This window comes from Desmodus rotundus, chromosome 2, assembly GCF_022682495.2.
Source record: "Desmodus rotundus isolate HL8 chromosome 2, HLdesRot8A.1, whole genome shotgun sequence".
Classification (NCBI taxonomy): domain Eukaryota; kingdom Metazoa; phylum Chordata; class Mammalia; order Chiroptera; family Phyllostomidae; genus Desmodus; species Desmodus rotundus.
The window spans coordinates 79,926,662-79,947,905 of record NC_071388.1 but is presented as its reverse complement, the minus strand read 5'-3'; the positions used below and the strand labels follow the sequence as shown (position 1 = coordinate 79,947,905).

General features: G+C 38.0%; 1 protein-coding gene across 2 annotated transcripts in view; it reads right to left on the bottom strand.

The window, feature by feature from the left end:
• The window catches only part of DCBLD2 (discoidin, CUB and LCCL domain containing 2), an 89,014-nt gene that overhangs the window by 41,476 nt on the left and 26,294 nt on the right, over positions 1–21,244 (bottom strand). Inside the window, exon 3 of one of the 2 annotated variants that reach the window (XM_053918309.1) lies at positions 3,785–3,853. The exons of the other annotated variant lie outside the window; for it this stretch is intronic. Within the exon in view, the coding sequence (XP_053774284.1) occupies positions 3,785–3,853 (69 nt within the window). The remainder of the gene's footprint in view (positions 1–3,784; positions 3,854–21,244) is intronic. 2 annotated transcript variants of the gene reach the window in all.

The following is a 21,244-nucleotide window of genomic DNA, read 5'->3' as shown; positions in this document are numbered from 1 at the left end:
TAGGGCGGTGAAAAATTCTCTGTGATGATACTACAATGATGGATACATGTCATTCTACATTTGTTCAAATCCACAAAATGTGCACCACCAAACAAAAAATTAGCCATAGAAATGCAAATCAAACCCATAATGAGGTATCACTTCACACCCACTAGGACAGCTAGAATCAAAAAGACAGATAACGAGTGTTGGCAAGGAGGCTGAAAAATTAGAACCCTCATATCCTGCTCACGGGATTGGAGAATGGTGCAGTTGCTTTCGAAAACGGTCTGGCAGTTCTTCAAAAAGCTAAACAAAGAGCCACCATGTGACCCAGCAATTCTACCCCTAGGCATATACTCAAGACAAGTGTAAACATATGTCCACACAGAGTTGTACATCGTATTTCACTGCAGCATTATTCATAGTTGCTAAAACGTACAAACAACCCAGCCAGCATTCTGCAGTTCCTAGGATAAACAGACATGGAGAGGTGGTCATCAATCTCAAAGAATGACGTGATCTTTTAGAAACAGGAGGAGCCATGCCCTATCTCTCCAGGTGACTATCTCTAGTTACTATCTCTAGCAACTGAAAGCCGTCCCTGGCCAACAAGTAGCAGGAAAATGGGGACCCAATTTTACAACTACAAGGAAGTGAATTCTGCCAACCACCAGTAAGCTTGGAAGAGAACCTTATTCCCAGCTGGTATCCTGATTTCAGCCAGGCAAGACCTTGAGAAGTCATGCCATGCCCAGATTTCTGAATTTCAGAAACTCAGATACTAAATTGTGTTGTTTTAAGATGCTAAATCTGTGGTAATGTAATGAAACAACCAAAAACTAATGCAACCAGAAATTTACTTTGGTGTACGGGAAGAATACACTGCTTTGGCATGATCAAATCTGAAAGAAGTATAGGGCTCAGGATCTAAATTAGGAGGCAGATGTATTTTACTTAGCCTCTTGGCCAGCAGTTTTGGGCCATGCACTATTTCAAAAATGCTTGAATTAGTTGCCAAATTTTTAAAAATCTGGAAACTTCATATCAATTCTGAATTTCTCACTTCTCTTAGAAAATCACAAGGAAAAAAAATGAAACAAAATCTGGGCCAGTTTTCTAAATCATTGTACCTAAGTAGTGGCTGTCCTCTTTGAAAGAAAAACTCACGCTCCAGTTTGCCACAGTCCCCGGTACCCCCTAATGCCCCTAATCCTTAAGCTTAGTTATTATTTTTTTCATTATGGCAATGCTGTTATTACATCTAGTCCATTTCAGTCATTATTTTACCTGTCTAGCCCCTGTTAGTAGTGAATTTCTACCCACTTGCATAGAGGTTAGAGATCTTAAGGTTATCATGCTTCTTTCCTATGTCCATATCAAAAGTACTTTTAGTAGATGATGAAGAACAACATATTAAATTCTGGAAGATGTTAAATAGAAAGATGAGATGCATCTAATTTCAAAGAGACTACCACGTGAAGCTAATATTGTCACGAAACATGAAATGTGCTTTATGTTCTCAATGAAATGGAAGATCATTTAACCCACTGACAGGAAAGCACTGTTCCATGGCACCTCTTAGGAACTTGCACGTTAGAAAGATAAAGCAGAGGGTGGGAAGCTATTTGCTAGAACAAAAGCACATCAATGCTGTCTACCTCCAATGGAAGGAAATGTAGCTTGCTTGGAGAATGTCACTTAATTTACAGATTTAGGGACAGTTTTTTGTTGCCTATATACAGAAGCACCTTTAATCTCAAAAACAAAACGTGGAATTCTCAAAGGAATTCATTTATTGATTATATATTATGAAGCCCCTGAACATCCAGTCACTGAGCTAAGTATGTGCTGGGGATTCAGTGATGAAACTGGGTAATTACAGTGTTGCCCGCGGAAAGCTCAGTGTGGTGGGACAGGGCACGCAGCTGAAGCCTCTACAGTGCAGAAGAGGCCATCATAATACCAAGAAAATGTTTAGAGGACATGCTGTCATTAAATAGCATTCATCAGCATAGTTTCCTTAAAAACTGGGCTTCACGGATCGCTGCCTTGTGCTTGGTGGGCAAGAGCGAGTTGGAGTTGTAAAATTTAGCCCCCTAACCAGAAGTAGTTTCATATTCTCCTTTTGAATGACTAAGATATCTTTGCATAATGATTTCTCTTATACTGTGACTAACAATAAGTTGTTGTTTTTGACTGGATTTAGCATTTGCTTTTAGTGCTTCATTGAAAACCAACCTGCAGAGAATAATAAGAGACTACAAATTTAAAATCCTTTTACACAATTAGACTATTTGCTTAAGTATTTAAAAAGATGAGTAACAATCACATGCTTCCTGTGTTTAAAAAGAATTTAGAGTTCTGGCCAAGATGGAGGCATAGGTAGATATGCTTCGCTTCCTCACACAACCAAAAGGAGGATAACTACTAATTTAAAAACAAAAAACAACCAGAACTGCCAGAAAAATCAAACTGTGTAGAAGTCACAGCCAATGAGTTAAAGAAGAACCATTCATCCATAGTGGTAGGAGGGGTGGAGACAGGACGCCAGTGCAGAGAGGGCATGACAAGGCAGTGGCTGGCAGATGGGGGTGGGTGAGGTGGGGGCGGTGGACCAGGATATCCCATATTTGCCTGTAGGTAAACCGGGAGAAACAACTGGGGAGTGAGACAGACCATGCGACCAGGGTTCCTGAGAAAGAAACTAAAACCTCAAAACCACTAGCTGTAAAAACCTTTGGGGGTTGCAGTGGCAGTGGGAGAAAGCCCCAGTCTCACAAGAGAGTCCGTTGGAGAGGTCCATGGGGTCCTACAGTGTACATAAACCCACCCACCTGGGAATCAGCACCTGAAAGAGCACAATCTGCTTGTGGGAAGGGAGGGAAGTGATGGAAAGTGGGGTGAAAGCTAAGCAAGTGGCATTGCTCCCCCTCTGATCCCTCCCCCACAGACAGCGCCACGACACAGCAAAGTGGGTTGTCCTGCTCTGGTGAACACCTAGGGCTCCGTCCCTTACAACGTAACAGGTGCACAGAGACAAAGAAATATGGCCCAAATGAAAGAACAGATCAAAACTCTAGAAAAAGAACTAAGCGACAAGGAGACAGACAACCTATCAGATGTAGAGTTCAAAACACTAATAATCAGGATGCTCACAGAAATGACTGAGTATGGTCAAAAAATGAAGAATGAAGGCTACACAAAGTGAAATAAAGGAAAATGTACAGGGAACCAAAGTGAAGGGAAGGAAACTGGAACTCAAATAGATGATTTAGAACAAGAGGAAGAAACAAACATCCAACCAGAGCAGAATGAAGAAACAAAAATTCAAAATAATGAGGAGAGGCTGAGCAACCTCTGGGACAACTTTAAATGTTCCAAAATCTGAATCATAAGAGTGCCGGAAGGAAAAGAGGAAGAGCAAGAAATTGAAAACTTACTTAAACAAATAATGAAGGAAAACTTCCCCAAGCTGGCGAAGGAACCAGACATCCAAGTCCAAGACGCTCCAAGAGTCCCAAGGAAGTTAAGATCCAAGAAGAAACACACCAAGACACATCATAATTAAATTACCCAAGATTAAAGATAAGGAGAAAATCTTAAAAGCAACCTTTCAGGTAAGAAGGAACTGGAAAGAAGTATTCATAGTCATGAAAGACAAGGATTTATATCCAAGATTATTCTATCCAGCAAAGCTATTATTTAGAATGGAAGGGCAGATAAAGTGCTTCCCAGATAAGGTCAAGTTAAAGGAGTTCGTCATCACCAAGCCCTTATTCTATGAAATGTTAAAGGGACTTACCGAAGAAAAAGAAGATCAGAACTATGAACAGTAAAATGACAACAAATTCACAACTATCAACAGCTGAACCTAAAAAATAAAAACAAAAACAAACTAAGCAAACAACTAGAATAGGAACAGAATCACAGAAATGGAGATCACATGGAGGGTTATCAGTGGGGAGGGGGAAGGGGGAGAATGGGGAAAAAGGTTCAGGGAATAAGCACCATAACTGCATAATTGGTAGGTAGAAAATAGACAGGGGAAGGGTAAGAATAGTACAGGAAGTGGAGAAGCCAAAGAACTTATACGTATGACCCATGGACATGAACCAAGGGTGGGGAATGATGGTGGGAGTGGGGGGTGCAGGGTGGAGGGGAATAAAGGTGAGAAAAAAAAGGGGACAACTGTAGTAGCATAATCAATAAAATATACTTAAAAAGAGGAAAAAACTTAAAAAGATGGTGACTCAAAGCCCTGGCTCTTATTAAGTTGACAACTTTTTTCAGGATAGCTGGCAGAGTTTCTCATGCCAACTACACTACTGTAAAAACAGTGAGTCATAATAATGTGTAGTCTTCAGCAAAACCACATGTGTTGCCAAGCATCACAGGTGAGACACACACAACACACCAAGAAATGTCTTTCAAAGGTTTTCTGGAAAAACAAACTTTTCACCACTTAGGAGATGTTAAAGGCTTTTCATATTTCCTACAAAAGCTTACAAATAGGAATTCTAGACGGAGTCGGGATCACATAGTAGATTAAGTTTCACCCATTTGAATATTGATGAGAAATGGGACAGATGTCAATCTGTCATTGACCTGTCTCTTAACATTAGAGGCAACATTGTGAAGTGATGACATCATTTATAAAGACAAAGTTTCAATATTTCTTCTCTGTTCCAGTCCACAAACCAGCTTAACTATTCCAGGGCACAAAGATTCACTAGCATCTCTTGAATTGTATACGGCAATGCAAAAAACAACCTCATACAATGCATTAGGGTCACATCCAAGATAAGTTTAAGTTCCTATCAAGTTTTCTCATCAGAAACATTCACAGTAATCACTCTATTTTCATGATGAGCAGACATGAGATCCTGTATCCTCTTAACTTCATGTTTTCATAGGTTAGTACTGTATCTCACATGAAACTCTGGCTCATATTGAGTATGCAAGATGCCTATAATGATTAAGATGAAATATTACTTCTGTAATGTCTGCCCATGGGGAACTATTCTAAATGTAAAATGTTAACAATGATGATAATATTGTGAACCACCGCACTTCTTTCACATGAAACAATATTGAACACTTTGACATAATTATTTTTCACAAAAAAAGTTTTAAAAAAGAGAGAAAACTAGAGAAAAGAAAATATTTTGTTTTTATTAGGTTCAGAGATCCCTGAAGTATATCACTGGAATTCATGGAGTCTAAGAATAACTTAGGCGGCAAAGATAATGAAAGACTCTTTTGGGGGAGAGAAAGATGAACAAGATATCCCATAGGCAACCAGAAAATACTTAAAAAAAATACATTGATAGATGAGAATAATGACTTCAGGAAAGGAACTTAAGAATGCAGAAATCCTGACCAGGCAATTTTGGAAATGAAACACTTTGGTGAAAGAAGTAGGTATACATACTTTGGAAATTGCATGGTAAAGGGGTTAAAAATAAAGCAAGAAGGGGAAATAGGACCCTGCCAAACACACACACACACACACACACACACACACACACACACACACAATTTTCTAATAATTAAGGTGTCCAAAAAAGACATACAAGATAACAGAACAGAAATAATATTAAAACTATTATCCACTCAAATGTTCTAAAATAAAAGATCTGAATCTGCATATTGAAAGAGCTCACTGGAAACCAATGAAAACTAGCCCACAATGATCAAGTTCAACATATATATATATATACCCATTAAACTATTAGACGTAATTAAAGGTAAATTGTGAAGTCTCACAGCCTCGATGTACAGATCAAATACCTTTAAGGGGAACAGAAGTGAACTGGTATCAGACTTCTCAAAGAGAAATGTAAAAGCAAGACAATAGTGAAAGTATTTTTCAAAACATCAAAAGAAGATGTGAATCAAGGATATATATAATCAAGCTCTCAAAATCATGAAAAACTTAAAAATAAATAATTTTAAACATGCAAGAGACTTTGCACCCATAAGACATTCTTAACGAATCAATCTATTCAAAAATGAACTTCATTCACTCAAGGCTGCCTGGGAGAACTTCAACAGCAAGACCAACAGAGAGCATTTAATATGTTTCACTGTGGATTTAGAAAAGTTAGAGATGGATTAAAGATGGCAGAAGAGTAAGTGGAAGTTATGCTAACCTCCTTCCAGGACTAAACTGGAATTACAACTAAATTATAGAAAAGTCATCCTGAATAACCAACTGAACACTAGCTGGAGAGAAGCCGTATAACCATGGACAGACAGAAGAAACCACTTTACCACAATGTCACTGGTAGGGAGCAGAGGAGACACAAGAGGCCTGGCTGGGCTCCCACTGGAAGCAGCTGAAGTTACAGAGGGATATTTCAGTGGCCGAGGGGGTTCTCCCTGAGAAGTGTGGGGTCTAAACCCCAAGCTAGGCTCCCCAGCCTACACCACCAGAACTGGGAAAGGAATGCAAATAACATCCAGCTGTGAAAAAGTAGCAGGGTTTCTATCCACCAGGAAGAGACAGCTGGAGAGGCTGAGAGCCTCTTGAAGGGCCAATGCACAAAAATTTTGTTTCCACCCATTGCTGAGGGAAGGCAGAGTGGACTAGAGATGCTTGGAGAGTATGAGGCTGGTGGCTCTGGGGAGAGAGTTGAAGGATCAGCTGCCAGGATCCCTGTGCTGAGTCGTTCCCCATATTACAGGAGCTATCGTTCTCAGGCACAGCACTAGCACTCCTCTCTGAATGGCATCAGCCTGAGGGGACGCATCAGCCCTGCCCACAAGAAATACTCAGCCCTGCCCTATGGTGCTTAAGCCTGACTACTGAGGAGTACAGCTGGAAGACATTCACTCATTAACCCTACAGAAAGCCTGCAGGCAAAGTCTGATCTCCAGAAGCTCTGAGACTTAGCTGACCTTCCCACAGGCCCACTACTGAAATAAGCCAGCCTTGGTGAACAGCTTGCTTCTTTCTGCACACAAACAGGCCCAACAGAGGGGGCCACGTGCTGTGGATCACTGATAGCTCTAAACAGGTTGCCCAGGGCCAGGCACAGTCAGGGTTTGACTTCGGTATGCACCAGGGTCTTGTAGATCTATCTAATCCAGAGAAACAAACACAAAGAGCAGCCAAAATGGAAAGACAAAGAAACAAGCCCCAAATGAAAGAACAAGACAATTCCTCAAAAGACCTAGATGAAATAGAGGCAAGCAATTTATCAGACAGAAAGTTTAGAGTAATAATTATGAGGATACTTAACAGCATTAAAAAAAAGACATATAAACCATAAAAAAGGACCAGTCAGTAAAAAAGAAAGTAATGTCTGAAATAAATAATCCACTGGCAAGAATAAACTGTAGGTCAGATGAAGCAGAGGACTGAATCAGTGATTTGGAAGACAAGGTAGAAAGAAACACCCAAACAGAGCAGCAAAAAGAAAAAAGAATTTAAAAAAATGAGGAGAGCTTACGAAACCTTTGGGACAACATGAAGCATAACAACATCCACATATATCACTGGAATACTAGAAGGAAAAGAGAGTGAGCAAGGGGTTGAGAACCTATTTAGAAATAATGACCAAAAACTTCCCTAATTTGGTGAAGTAAAAAGACACACAAGTCATGGAAACTCAGAGAATTCCAAACAAGTTGCACCCAAATGAAGCCCACTCCAAGACACATCATTATTAAATTGGCAAGGCCCAAAGATAAGAAGAGAATCCTAAAAGCCCCAAAAGAAAAGCAGGTAGTTACATACAAGGAAGCTCCAACTAGACTGTCATCTGATTTCTCATCAGAAACATTTCAGGCCAGAAGGGAGTAGCATGAAATAATTAAGGTGATGAAAATCCAGAACCTACAGCCAAGGCTACTTTACTCAGCAAGGCTATCATTTAAAATTGAAGGAGAAATAAGGAGCTTCCCAGAAAAGAAAAAGCTAAAGGAGTTTATTAACACCAAACCAATACTGCAACAAATGTTAAAGGGCTTACTTGAAGAGGAAGAAAAGAAGGAGGAAGAAGGAAGAGGGAGAAGGAGGAGGGGGAGGAAGAAACCAGAGGAAAAGAGTCTAACAAAAAGCTGGTACTTAATATATATCTATCAATAATCTACTTAAATGTAAATGGCTTAAATGCTCCAACCAAAAGACAGGGTAGCTGAATGGATAAGAAAACAAGACCCATATATATGCTGCCTCTAAGAAACACACCACAGATTAAAAGATACACACAGACTAAAAGTAAAGGGATGGTAAAAGATATTTCATGCTAATGAAGGAAGGAAAAAAAGCTGGGATAGCAATACTTGTATCCAACAAAATAGACATTAAAACCAAGGCGACAGTAAGAGACAAAGGACACTACATAATAATAAAGGGAATGATCCAACAAGAGGATATAACCGCAGTAAAAAATTATGCACCCAATATACGAGCTCCTGAACATGTAAAGCAAATCTTGTTGGACATAAAAGGGAGAGATGGACAGAAACAAAGACATAGTAGGAGACTTTAACACCCCACTGACTTCAATGGATATATCTTCCAGACAGAAAAACAAGGAGCAGGAAGGCGCAAGACGGCTGAGGAGTGACTGGAAGTCACACTAACCTCCTTCCAGTACCAATCAGAAATTACAAGTAAATTGTGGAGAAATCACCCAGAACAAGCAACTGAACAATAGCGAGAGAGAAGCCTTATAACTTTGGACAGACAAAAGAATCAGCTTCAGCACAACTTGACTGGTAAGGAGTGCGGTGGAGACTCAAAAAGGCTGGCTGGGTGCCAACAGTTGGCAGCAATGGAGTGATAATTAAGCAGATGGTTGGATGCCCCAGAGAAGAGTGGGGTCTAAACCCTAAGCTGGGATCCACAGCCTAGAGCACCAGAGCCGAAAAAGTACACAGATAACCACCAGCAAGGAAAAGTGGCAGGGTTGTTCTCTGCCAGAAACAGACTGCTGGAGACACAAAGAGCCATTCAGAGGGCCAATGCACAAATTTTCATTTGCAACCACTTACCCTGGGCTCTGGCAAAGGTGGGGACAGAGTGGGTTAGAGACACCTGGGGAGAGACAGGGACAGAAGCTTTGGGGAGAGAGCTGAGAGAGTAGCTGTGTGATTTGGGTGCAGAGTCATCCCCCATACATAGCAGCCATCCTGCTCAGGCAGGCCACTCCCCTACAAGTGGCTGTAGCCTGAAGGGAAGCAATAGCCCCAACCCTAGGAGGGATCCTGCCCTGTTCTATGGTGCTTACGCCTGAGTACTGAGTGCAGAGTGACTAGATTAACAACTGAAGGAGACAGCCAAGGACAATAGATCCCTGGAAGTCTCAAACAGGTAGCCTAAGGTCAGACAGGGTCAACATCTGACATCACCAGAGGCGGATCCAGGAAGAAAAAACAGTGGTAAATACTAGAGACTACTGAAATGAAGTCCATTGTGGTCTTCTCCATGATTTGTGATATTTTTCTTTCCTGCATAGCTTTTTAACATTCATTTCTTGTCCATCAAGTTTGTGCATATTAAGTCACTAGATTTTATACTACAGTTTATTTCAATTCACATATTTTGCCCCTCCCTTCTCTTATCCCATTTTACCTTCTTTCTTCTCATTATTTTCATTTTAAATTTTCTCTCTTGCTACTTGTTTCCATTCTGTGCTCCTACTATTTCTCCACCGTTCAGCCTCACAAAACCAATTTTCTTTTTTTTTTTTTAAGATTTTGTTTATTTATTTTTGGAGATAGGGGAAGGAAAGCAGAAAGAGAGAAATATTAATGTGTGGTTGCCTCTCGTATACTCTCCACTGGGAACCTAGCCCGCAACCCAGGCATGTGCCCTAACTGGGAATCAAACCATAAATAAATGCAATGGATTAATTTACCTATTGTAAAAAAAAAAATCATGCCCTGGCTGGTGTGGCTCAGTGGATTGAGTGCCGGCCTGCAAACCAAAGGGTTGCCTGTTCGATTCCCAGTCAGGGCACATGCCTGGGTTGCCTGCCAGGTCATCCATCAGTAGGGGATGTTCGAGAGGCAACCACACATTGATGTTTCTTTCCCTTGCTTTCTCCCTCCCTTCCCCTCTGTCTAAAAATAAATAAATAAAATGTCTTATTAAAAAAATTCAATGAACTTGGTTCATAAAATATGATCCAAAAATCTGCTATATATGAGAAATATACCTAAAAGAAAATGATTCAGAAAAACTAAAAATAAAGGGATAAGCAAAAACAGGTATATAAGGCAAAATAAGAATGGTGTGTGTGTGATCTTAATGCCAGACAAATGAGAATTCAAACTTAAAAATACCACATTTGACAATGGAGAAACTTTCTAATGCTAGAAGTCACAATTTGAATTGAAGATGTTAAAATAATATCCATGCAATAATATGGTGTCCCCCTTATAAAAGCAAAAACCGAGGGAGATGCAGTGAAGCAAAAAGAGAAACACTAATAAGAGATCAAGTGGATAAAAATACGGATACAGAAAACCTAAACAGCACAGTACATAAGATAGATCTTTTGGATGCCCATCAAACTTTACATCTTAATTTGAGAGAATACCTCCTCAAGCATACATGGGAACATTTACAAAAATGACTGTATATTAGGTTATAAAGAGAATAGCAGCAGATTCCATATAGTACAAAATTTTCCTAACAAACAAAAGTCCAGGACCAGACAGCTTCACAGGTGACCTCTACCAAACATTCAAAGCCTTTTGTTCTCAAATTATTTCAAAAATTGAAGAGACAGGAATACTCCCAAATGCATTCTATGAAGCCAGCATTATCCAGACACCAAAATGAAAAAAAGACATTACAAAAACAAAAAAAATTATAGGCCATTATCCTTGATAAGCATAGATGAAGATATTCTCAACAAAATATTAGCAAACCCAGGGGGCCAAATATACAGTGATAGAAAATGACTTGACTTTGGGTGGTGGACACACATGCAAAATACAGATCAAAATTTTTTAAATTTCTGCAAAAAAGTATTAGCAAACCAGATTAAACAATATATTAAAAGGATTATATACTATGATCAAAGGGGAGTCATCCCACAGATACGAGGATGTTTCAACATCTGTGCATCAATGCCATACATCACATTAACAAAATAAAAGATAAAAACCATATGATCATCTCAATAGATGCAGAAAAAGAATCTGACAAAATTCAACATCCCTTTATGATAAAAAAAAAAATCTCAACAAAGTGGGTACAGCAGGAACATATTTCTATGTAATAAGGGGCATACATGAAAACCCACAGCTAATAACATAGTGAATGGTGACAACCCGGAAGCTTTTCCTCTATGACCAGGAACGAGAGAAGGATTCCCACTCTAACTTCTGTCCAGCACTGCATTGCAAGTCCTACTCATAGCAATCAGAAAGGAGAAAGAAATAAAAGGCATTCTAATCAGAAATGAAGAAGTAAAACCTTCACTATTTACAGATGACATGATACTATATAGAGAAAACTCTAAAGACTCTACTAAAAAACTATTACGAACAAATGAATTTAGCGAAGTTGTAGGATACAGAATAAATGTGCAGACATCTGATTCATTTTTATAACCAACTCTGGAGAAATTAAGAAAACAATCCCATTTACAATTATATCAGAAAGCATAAAATACCTAGGAATTTAATAGAGGTAAATATCAATAAAATAAAAGAATAAAAATAAATGAATTAAATTCCTAGCTAAATGCTTTTTACAAAATAATGCTTTTTACAAAACAAACAACAAAATAAACCAAAAGAAAACATGAGAAAAAGGAAATAGAAACTGAGGTTAGAGAACAGAAAAAAAATAGATCTAAATATAATTAATAAATCAAAATCTACTTTTTGGAATAAATTAACAGGCAAACCACCAGCTAACCAAAGGGGGAAAAAAAAAACAAAGGTACGAAACAAGAAATGATAAGGGGGAAATAACCACTAAAGAAAAAAATCGTAATATTCTATTTTGTAGACATCACTGCAAATAAATTTAAAAACCTAGGTAAAATGAGTAAAACTGAACTCCTTAGCAATAAAGCTGAAAAAGACCATTTTCCTCAGAAATAAAAGTCATTCAGTGACTACTTTACCAAGATAGCACCTCGGCCAGATGGTTTCACAAACTGAAGCCTTCAAAGTCTAGCTTGTTTAAATGTTGTATAAAGTTTTCCAGAAAAGTGAAAAGGAAGGCAAACTTCATAATTCTTTTTTATTTATGTATGTAACATCTATACATAAACCTAATAAAGACAATGCAAAACTGATAATAAACTAATTTTAACTTACAAATATTTATGTAACATGAAATAGTATCAGGAAACTGAATCTAACACCACATTAAAAGAGTAACACACCAGGATCAAATGCTATTTATTTTAGGAATGTGAAGGTGGTTCAGTATCAGGGAATCCATTAACATAATACATTATACTAACAGATTTAGTGAAAAATAATAAAATCATATCCATAGGTAATAAAAAAAAGCCTTTCCAACAAAATTACTTTTCTAATAAAAAACCAATTCAATAAAATTGAAATCAAGAGATATTTCCTGTTATAGACTAAATGTATCCTCCCCAAAATTCATTATGTTGAAGCCTCAACCCCAAATGTGACTGCATGGAGAGACAGGGCCTTTATGGAGGCAATTAAGATTAAATGAGGTCTAAGAGTAGACCCTACTCTGATAGGATTAGTGTTCTTAAAAGAAGTATGAAAAAAAACTGGCTCCTCTCTTTCTCTTTCCTTCTCCCTCCCTCTCTCTCCTGTCCCCTACTCCTCTCCCTCCCTTTCTCTACCATGTGAGGACGCAGACAGGTGTCGGCCTACAAGACAGCCCTCACCAGGACTAAATCTGGCACCTTGATCTGGGACTTCCAGCCTCTAGAAGAGAAAAATAAACGTCTGTTCTTTAAGCTGTCCAGTCTATGATGTTTTGTCGTGGTAGCCTAAATGAATCACTAAGACAATTCCTTAACGTTTCGACCAAGATCAAGTGAGAACAAAGAAAGGGTGCCCACTACCTACACTACTACTGCACATAGTACTCACTGGTGGTACTAGCCAATGTAATTAGAGAAAAGAAATCAATCACAGGTGGAAGAAATGGAAAAGTAAAACTATCTCCATTTGCAGATATGATCGTGTACCTGGAAATCCCTAGAAAGTGAATGATCAAACTGAAACAATAAACTCAGTAAAGCTGCAGAATATAAAATCAAGACACGTAAATCAAATTTTCATAACATTAGTAACCAATGTGGACCCTGAGGAAGAAGACCCCTACCGAGAAGGACTCCTGGTAGCTTAACTGGGTCACATGGAATAACCTAGCAGCCATTTCTACACAGGGGCCTCTCATGCAAACTGCACTTCTGGGAAAACCTGCACTAAACTACCTTCCTCTGCACTGAATTGCCTGCCAGCACTCTGTTCCTGCCATCTGAACCTTATAAAAAAGTTCCTGGAATCCCATTTCAACCAATAGGATTGAGACTTTCCCTGCCAACTGGAGCCTTGTAGCTATAACTCTAGCAACATCTTCAGCGACCAATCAGAGTGCCTCTATTCTGACCAATCAGTGGCTGTGTACCATTCAGGCTAAGAGGATTTGGAGTCCTCATTTACATGAGGATGGACCAATCAGGGACCAGGGGCAAGGACTTTTGTCTATACCTGCCAGCTCCCCTCTGGCTCTGGGAGCACACTCTCTTTCCACCAAACACTGAAGACTGTGTTACCCTGGCTAGAGCTGAGACACCAAAGATGTCTCGCCAGAGTAGAGTGAAGCAGGCCTGAGCAGGAACAGAGCAGGGCAGAGGGGAGCAGAGCTGTCTAGCCAAAGATGGCCAGGGCCTCAAGTCTGCTTTGCCCTAGGGCCACCTAAAAGCATATTACAATTGTGCTGTGTGCGCTGAATAAAGTTTCCTTCTTCACTGCACCCCAAACTGGGGATTCCTGTTGGCACTGAACTGACACCAATGATCATTAGTAGACACCAGTTAGAGGACATATGGCAAAACAAAACAAAAACACCACCACTTACTACAGCAACAAAGAAGGTATTTTGAAATGATTTTAACAAAAATGTGTAAAACTTATATGAGAAAACACTTAACACTCTGGAAAAACAAAACTAGATTTGAAAAATGGAAAAAAGCAGCTCTTATTCTGGAACAGGATGACTCAACATTATAAAAATAATTTCTAAACAACATAATCCCAATAAAAACACCAACAAACTTTTTAATGAAGTTGGATGGGTTGATATTGAACTTCCTATAGATAAACAGCAAGAATAGCCAGGAAAACACTAAAAATGGACATCCATGAAGACACAGCTAGCCCAATCAGACATTAAACAGTATAGAGCCTTTATAATTAAAACTGTGAGGTTCTGACACATGAATAGATACACCACTAAAATACGACAGAAAACCCAGAAAGAGACCCAAGTGCATACAAAACTGAAGTATATGATAAAGGTATCATACAGGTATCACTGAAGCAAAGACAGACTTTTAAATGCATGATGCTAGGACAAGTGGTTAGCTACCTAGAAAAGATAGTATTAGATCTACACATCAATATGATTTAAAAGAATATCTCCAAATGAACCAGGGATCTAAATATAGCACCTAAATGTACTGAAAGAATACATGAGTAAATTTATTTTTAACTAGGATGTAGGAAAAAGCTTTCGAATTTCCAATTATGACCCAGAACACAGATGCAGTAAAAGACTGATACATTTACTACATTTTTAAAAGTTTGCATGGCCAAAAAAAAAATCCCACTTATAAACAACCTCCATTAACAGTCAAAACAGTAAGAAACAAACTAAGAGAAATTGCAGCATATATCACATAAAGGTTAATATCACTAAAAGACAGTAAGAAAGTTCTGAATACATTGGAGAAACAAAGACCAAAAACACTTGACGGAAATATGGGAAATGATATGAACAGACAAAAAGAGGGGGAAAAAATGGACCTTTAACGTATTTTTTTAAAATGCTCAACCTGACTCATAGTAAGAGAAATATAATTATACTGGGATACCATTTCTTACCTATCGGCAAATCATCACCATCTATACTCTGTTGGCAAGGCTGTGGGAAACGGGCATTTTAATGCATTGTAGCGGAAACGCAAATTGGCACAACCCTTGTATGAGGAAATTTGGCAATATCTACAAATTGCCAAACCTTTTGAACCACTAAGTCTACTGCAGGAATTTACTCTGAAGATACATCTCCAAAAATACAAAAAACATGTATGTATAAAGTTATTTATTGCAGAGTTGTTGTAATTGTAAAATACTGGAAGCAACCTATATACCCGTACATACAAGAGTGGTTAAAACAACTGTAGTAGTACATCCACACTCTGCAGTCTGTGTAGCCGTGAAAAGAATGAGGACCATCTCTATGAACTGTAATGATTCCTAGTAGATACATTGTTGAAGGGTGTTGAAGGGTGGGGGAAAGGAAGTAGAAAAGAATACCAATAGTATGTTACATTTTGTATAAGGGAAAAATAAAATCATATAAATGTATCACTTATACAAAAAAAGAAATGTAGAAAAGGAAAAAAACAAAGCCTCATGGAATTGGTTACCTACAAGGGTTGGATGGAGGTGGGAAGGAAGAAGAAACGTAGTGCAGCCCTGGCCAGTGTGGCTCAGTTGGTTGAGGCACTGACCAGTAAACCAAAAGGTGACTGGTTCAATTCAAGGTCAGGGCACTTGCCTGGGCTGCAGGCTCAGTCCCTGGTCAGTGCACGTGAGAGGCATCCAATCAATCTTCTCTGTCACATCAATGTTCCTCTCCCTCTCTCTCTTCCTCCTTTGCCTCCTCTCTAAAATCAGTAAGCATGTCCTTGAGTGAAGATAAACAAATAGTGTAGTGTACACTATCTTACTGTATAGCTCTAACTTTGAGAACCACGTTAATGTGAAACTCAACAAAGGATAAAGAAAACCAACAAGAATAGAGGAAAATAACCTAAAATGGAACATGCATAAAAGTAAATGAACCAAAACTACCAGAAATGGAAAACGTAACCACATTGGAGGGTGGGAGGTGGTGGGGGGAAAGTAGCCCAGGCAGTTCTGAACACTGTGTTTAGACTCTACGTCCTCAGTTACAGGGGCGGGCTTCCTTGATTTGGAAGCATAGGTTAGCTATCCTGAAACCATTTTCTGTATAGTATAGTTCACACAGAAAATAGTTTAGATTAGAATTAAACACTGCAGTATGAATACATGCTTTTTAATAAGTATTGGTAGATAATTATAAAAATAGATATACTATGGGTAACGTATACAGGGACTGGCAGAAGTAACGCCCACTGAGTGTGGTTGGTAGGGTAATAATATGGGTGTAATAATTTAGAGTTTTAATTTGAACATTTCACCTAAAATGACATATGGTTTGCTTGAGTATGATATTGTTATGTTACAGAATGACATGCTCATGATTTTGTAATAAAAGATGTTGTATTTAAAAAGGGCATTATTTGTGCCAGAACCCGTATATTTTGTATACACACATCTATTTACTAAATCTGTTTGCTGATAGAGCATGACAGCTCACTGGTCTAAATTTAGAGATCAGATTTCTAATACCAATTTTCCACTAAAAAGAACAAGGATTCCTCAAAGAAATGCCCGATTTCGGGGCCGGGGTAGGGCAAGTACATGATAAATCTAGAATATCCTACGCCAGACCAGAAGGGAGTACTCAAAAAATTATGAGGACATCATAAAAGCTGTAAAGAGGCTCCCACTGGAAAATTAGGACAATCTGAGAATCAAAATAAATATTAAGGATTATAAAACCATGGACTAATATAAGAATCCATGAGTCCACACTGACATAAAAGAAAAAGCTCATTCTTTCAGTAGAAAAACACTAATGAACACAGAAGAATGATGAAATTAGAAAATCACCACTTGATGACAATTATAATAATACAACTGATTCAGACAAGAATCATTAATAGATGCCAAAAGGAATGGGTACAAGTGTGATGAGTAACAGAGTATTTACATCATTTCAAGGAGACTTTCCCACAAGATGAGTACTGATGAAGGGAAACAGCTACAGTGCAGAAATCTGGGAGATGCCATCTTAGCCAAGGGATCAAAAACATCACCAGTAATGGCACAAACTGACATTGTGTGCCTCCTGATACAATGCGCTGAGGACATCACTTCTGGGGTTTTCCTGCCAAAAGTCACTTACCATGAATCAAATCATGAGGAAGCATCAGACAAACCAAATTAGGAATTTACAAAATAACTGGCCCATTAACTTCAAAAATGTTAATGTCATGAAATCAAGGAGAAACATAGAAACTGCCCTTGCCTTTAATTTACAAAAACAATGGAGACTAAAAGACGACATGACAACCGAATACAATGCATGATCTGAGAATTAATTTCGCTATAAAGGGCACTATTTAGACAATTGGAGAAATCTGAATAAGATCTGTAGGCTAGTATAACATCAATGTTAAATCCTCCTATTTTGATATCTGTCCTATGATCATGTAAAAAGAATGTCCTAAATTTCTAGGGATTAAACACTTTAGTACAGGGGGAGGGCTGTCAGGGACATTATGTTTGAAACTTGCTCTCAGTTTAGAAAAAATTGGGGGGGGTATAAAGAAAATGTGGTAAACTAGTAACATTTGGAAAATCTGGGTAAAAAAAACAGGCAATGATCCAATTCTTGCAACTTTTCTGTAAGTCTGAAATAATGTCAAAATAAACAGGTAAAGAAAAAAGTTGCTAGTTTCAACAATCATACAGTAGAAGACTGAGAAGGAAGAGCTGGTACCTATCACTCTAAAAGGCCGAGTGGCTGAGGCTGTGGACTTTGCTGTCATCCAGATCTCAGTTCAAGTCCCAACTCTGTCTACGTGACTTCAGACAAGTTGCTTATCTTCTCCGACTTTTTACTTCTTTATGTTTTAGGGAAATAATGTATAGAATTCTTACAGGATTCCATGAAATCAAGCATGCCAAAAACTTGCATCAGTTTTGGAGCCAGACTGTGAAGGATGGATTCCCACTTAGCAACTGACTTAGCTATGTGACCCTGAACAAGTTATTTAATCACTCTGTGCCTCAATTTCCCCATCTGTAAATGGGGTGATGACAATACCTACCTCAGGGGTTCTTGTGAAGACTAAGTAAGTTAGTTAACTGATAAAAGTGATTTGAACAGTACCGGACACATAGCAAGCATTGCATGCATGGCAGTTATTTCCATCATCAGCCTAGACTCTACAGAGTAAGAGTTCAGAAAATGTTAGCAATCATTATCATTGTTAAGTATGTAATATTAGTATCAATACAACTTTTTTTCAAGAGGTTTGCTGGTAAAGAGAAAGAAAATATATTTTTTCCTATTAAAATAGGAAGACCTAAACACATTATAAAGACAAGGGACAAACAATAGAGAAAGAGAAACTGGAAATGCAAGAGACATGGAATCATTTATGAAATAAACTCAAAGGCCCTCAGTTTTCCCCTTTATAAACATCATCTGAGGCTTTAAGAGATGTAACCTGAAAAGCTACCTTCGATGAAGTATATATAAGACAGAATGTATAACTATAAATATAACTAAATACACAGACACACATACTTTTACATTTCTTCTATGAAATGTATTTTTCTTTAATACCTACTAGGCTTTAAAATATTTAGCTTCTTTTTTAGAGATCCTCCCAAAAAAAGTTTGTTTAAAATGAAAATTTTAAGCACAATATAGGAAGAAAATACAGAGTAGGAAAAGGTTACAAATAAGCAAATGCTTTTCTTTTTAATAATACTTGTTTTTAAAACTTATCTTTGGACTAATTATCAAAAATATCCATGGGGAAGTTATATTAGCAGATGTCTATGGATCAATATGAAAATGTATAAATACTGAAAGAAAAAAACATGCAATAGAGTTTGGAGATATATGTGTATCTATAAAAAAGGTTAATATTAATGGCAAATGGATTTTTTACATCATTTCACCTTTATAGAGCAACTGCTATGTCTCAGATTCCAGGAACTGAAGAATAATAAAGAAAATAATATTCGAGGCACAATGGAATATTCTTATTTCAATACAGCCTGCCTTACACAGGAACGTAATTCAGCTGTACGGGGCCAATCCTGTCTGTCAGTGAAATGAGTGTCACTACCATGAGTTAATTTCACAAAGATTTCTGGAAAGTTAAGCAATTTAGAATGTAGTTATATAAAATCATAATAAACTCATTTATTTAAAGAATATCACGTATTTCTAAGAGAACAGAAAAAAACTGTCCAACTGCCAGGTAGCCAAAAGCGCCTTATCAGTTAAAACATTCTAAGGAATTTAGCATTAAAGAAATAATTCCTTGAGAAACTGTTCTCCCTTTCATTTTCTTCATTATTCCATAATATTGTCTCTCAGGGGAAAATTCCCAAAGTTAACAATTATAGACAAAACTTCCCAAATCTATGGGAACTGTTTTTATAGGGAAAATACAATATGCTTGGGCCTGCCTCTATTTGAAAAGGGCACTGAGAAAAGATGTTAGAGGGAAAAGATTCATTACCATTATCACTGGAATCCTGATGCCCACAATGTATTTGTTTCTATTCTGTAATTCTCTGCATACCTATATTAACCGGAACATTAAACAACTATTCTTACATGATCTTTATTTCTGTGCAATGCCAAGATAGTTACCGTTCTCCCACTGACCATACATTGCTACCCAAACGGAGGAGAAGGGGTCTATAGTAGGAAGTGGTGGGAAGGGGGCAAACTAAATCCAAAAGGAATCATCATCACTCAATGCCCTTCACCTTTCTGCAGCTTTTTATTAGCCCAGGTGAAGAGAGAACAAGGAAAACCAAAAACAATGGATAAGAGAAAGCTGAGATTTACTGTGCACCTACTATATCCCAAGCACTTCAAAGTATCATTGCATCTAATCTTCCTACAATGCAGATGACGACTTTGGGCCAATGACGTGCAGAAAGGACTTTTAGTACATAAGTCCTGGAGCTGTGATGAGAACCCAGTGAGCAATTTAGACTCTGTGCTCAGATTTTTCTCATGACACTCAACCTTTCCAGTAACATTAATTATGGTCCAAACATACGTGTATAATCCTCTTCTTTTATTAAAAACAAAACAAAACAAAACCTTTTCACTACAGAAATTTTCAAAAAGAGAGAATTTTGCAGTGTCTAATGCACACTCTTTTGCCCAAATTTTTGAGAGAAAAATAAGGACGTGCATTATACTGGGTGTAATGATTACATACCATGGGCATAACAATGGTTATGTGCACAAAAATGTGGGTGTGCATTATACACGGCAAAATGCAGTACATGAAAGCAGAAGAGAGTGTAACTGTGTGTGTGCCCACGGATCAGCTTCATCTACGTGTCATTCTTGGTTCACCTACCTTTTTTTCTTCCTACCTTTTTTCTCCCTGAAATATTTAAAAACAAATCCAAGACATTTGACTTCAGAATGTCTCTAACAAGTTAGATCTTAAAAAAAAAAAGTAACATTTACCACACCAAAAGCAATCATTCTTGACAATCATTGAATATACAATTCCTCTTAAAATTTCTCTAATTATCTTAAAAATGTCTTCTTTCAGTTGGTTAGCTTAAATTAAGATACAAACAAGGTCCACACATTACTTTGGGAAGATGTATCTCAATGTCTGACAGTTCCTTCTATTTCCTCCCCTATCTTTTTTTTTTAAATGCCATTTATATACAGGCATACCTCAGAAATATTGCAAGTTTGGTTCCAGACCACTGCAATAAACAAGTATTGCACTAAAGTGAGTCATAAGCTCTTTGCTAGTAGCGATTCTTGCCTTCAGTTTGTAAAAAAATGCAACATCTGTGAGGTGCAATAAACCGAAGCATGCCTATACAGGCTTTAGGACTGATATAATGTGTTTCTCTAGCTCTTTCCTTTCCTGTAAACTGTTATGTGTTCGATCACATTGTGTTTCACCTTTTTTCATTGTTGTTTCAAGAGAGCTCATGTGGTACTATTCAGTCTCCACTGCATCACCTCAGGAGGCATGTGATATCCACTTGTCTTCTATCAGTGTTCCAGTACTAGTGTTTCTAGGTCCTCAGGTATTTGAGTTCCTAAAAGCTTATCCTAAACCACGTGCTCACGCAATGTGCAATGTGCAGGTGGTGATCAAGGTACCAGGTTAATCAAGAGTCC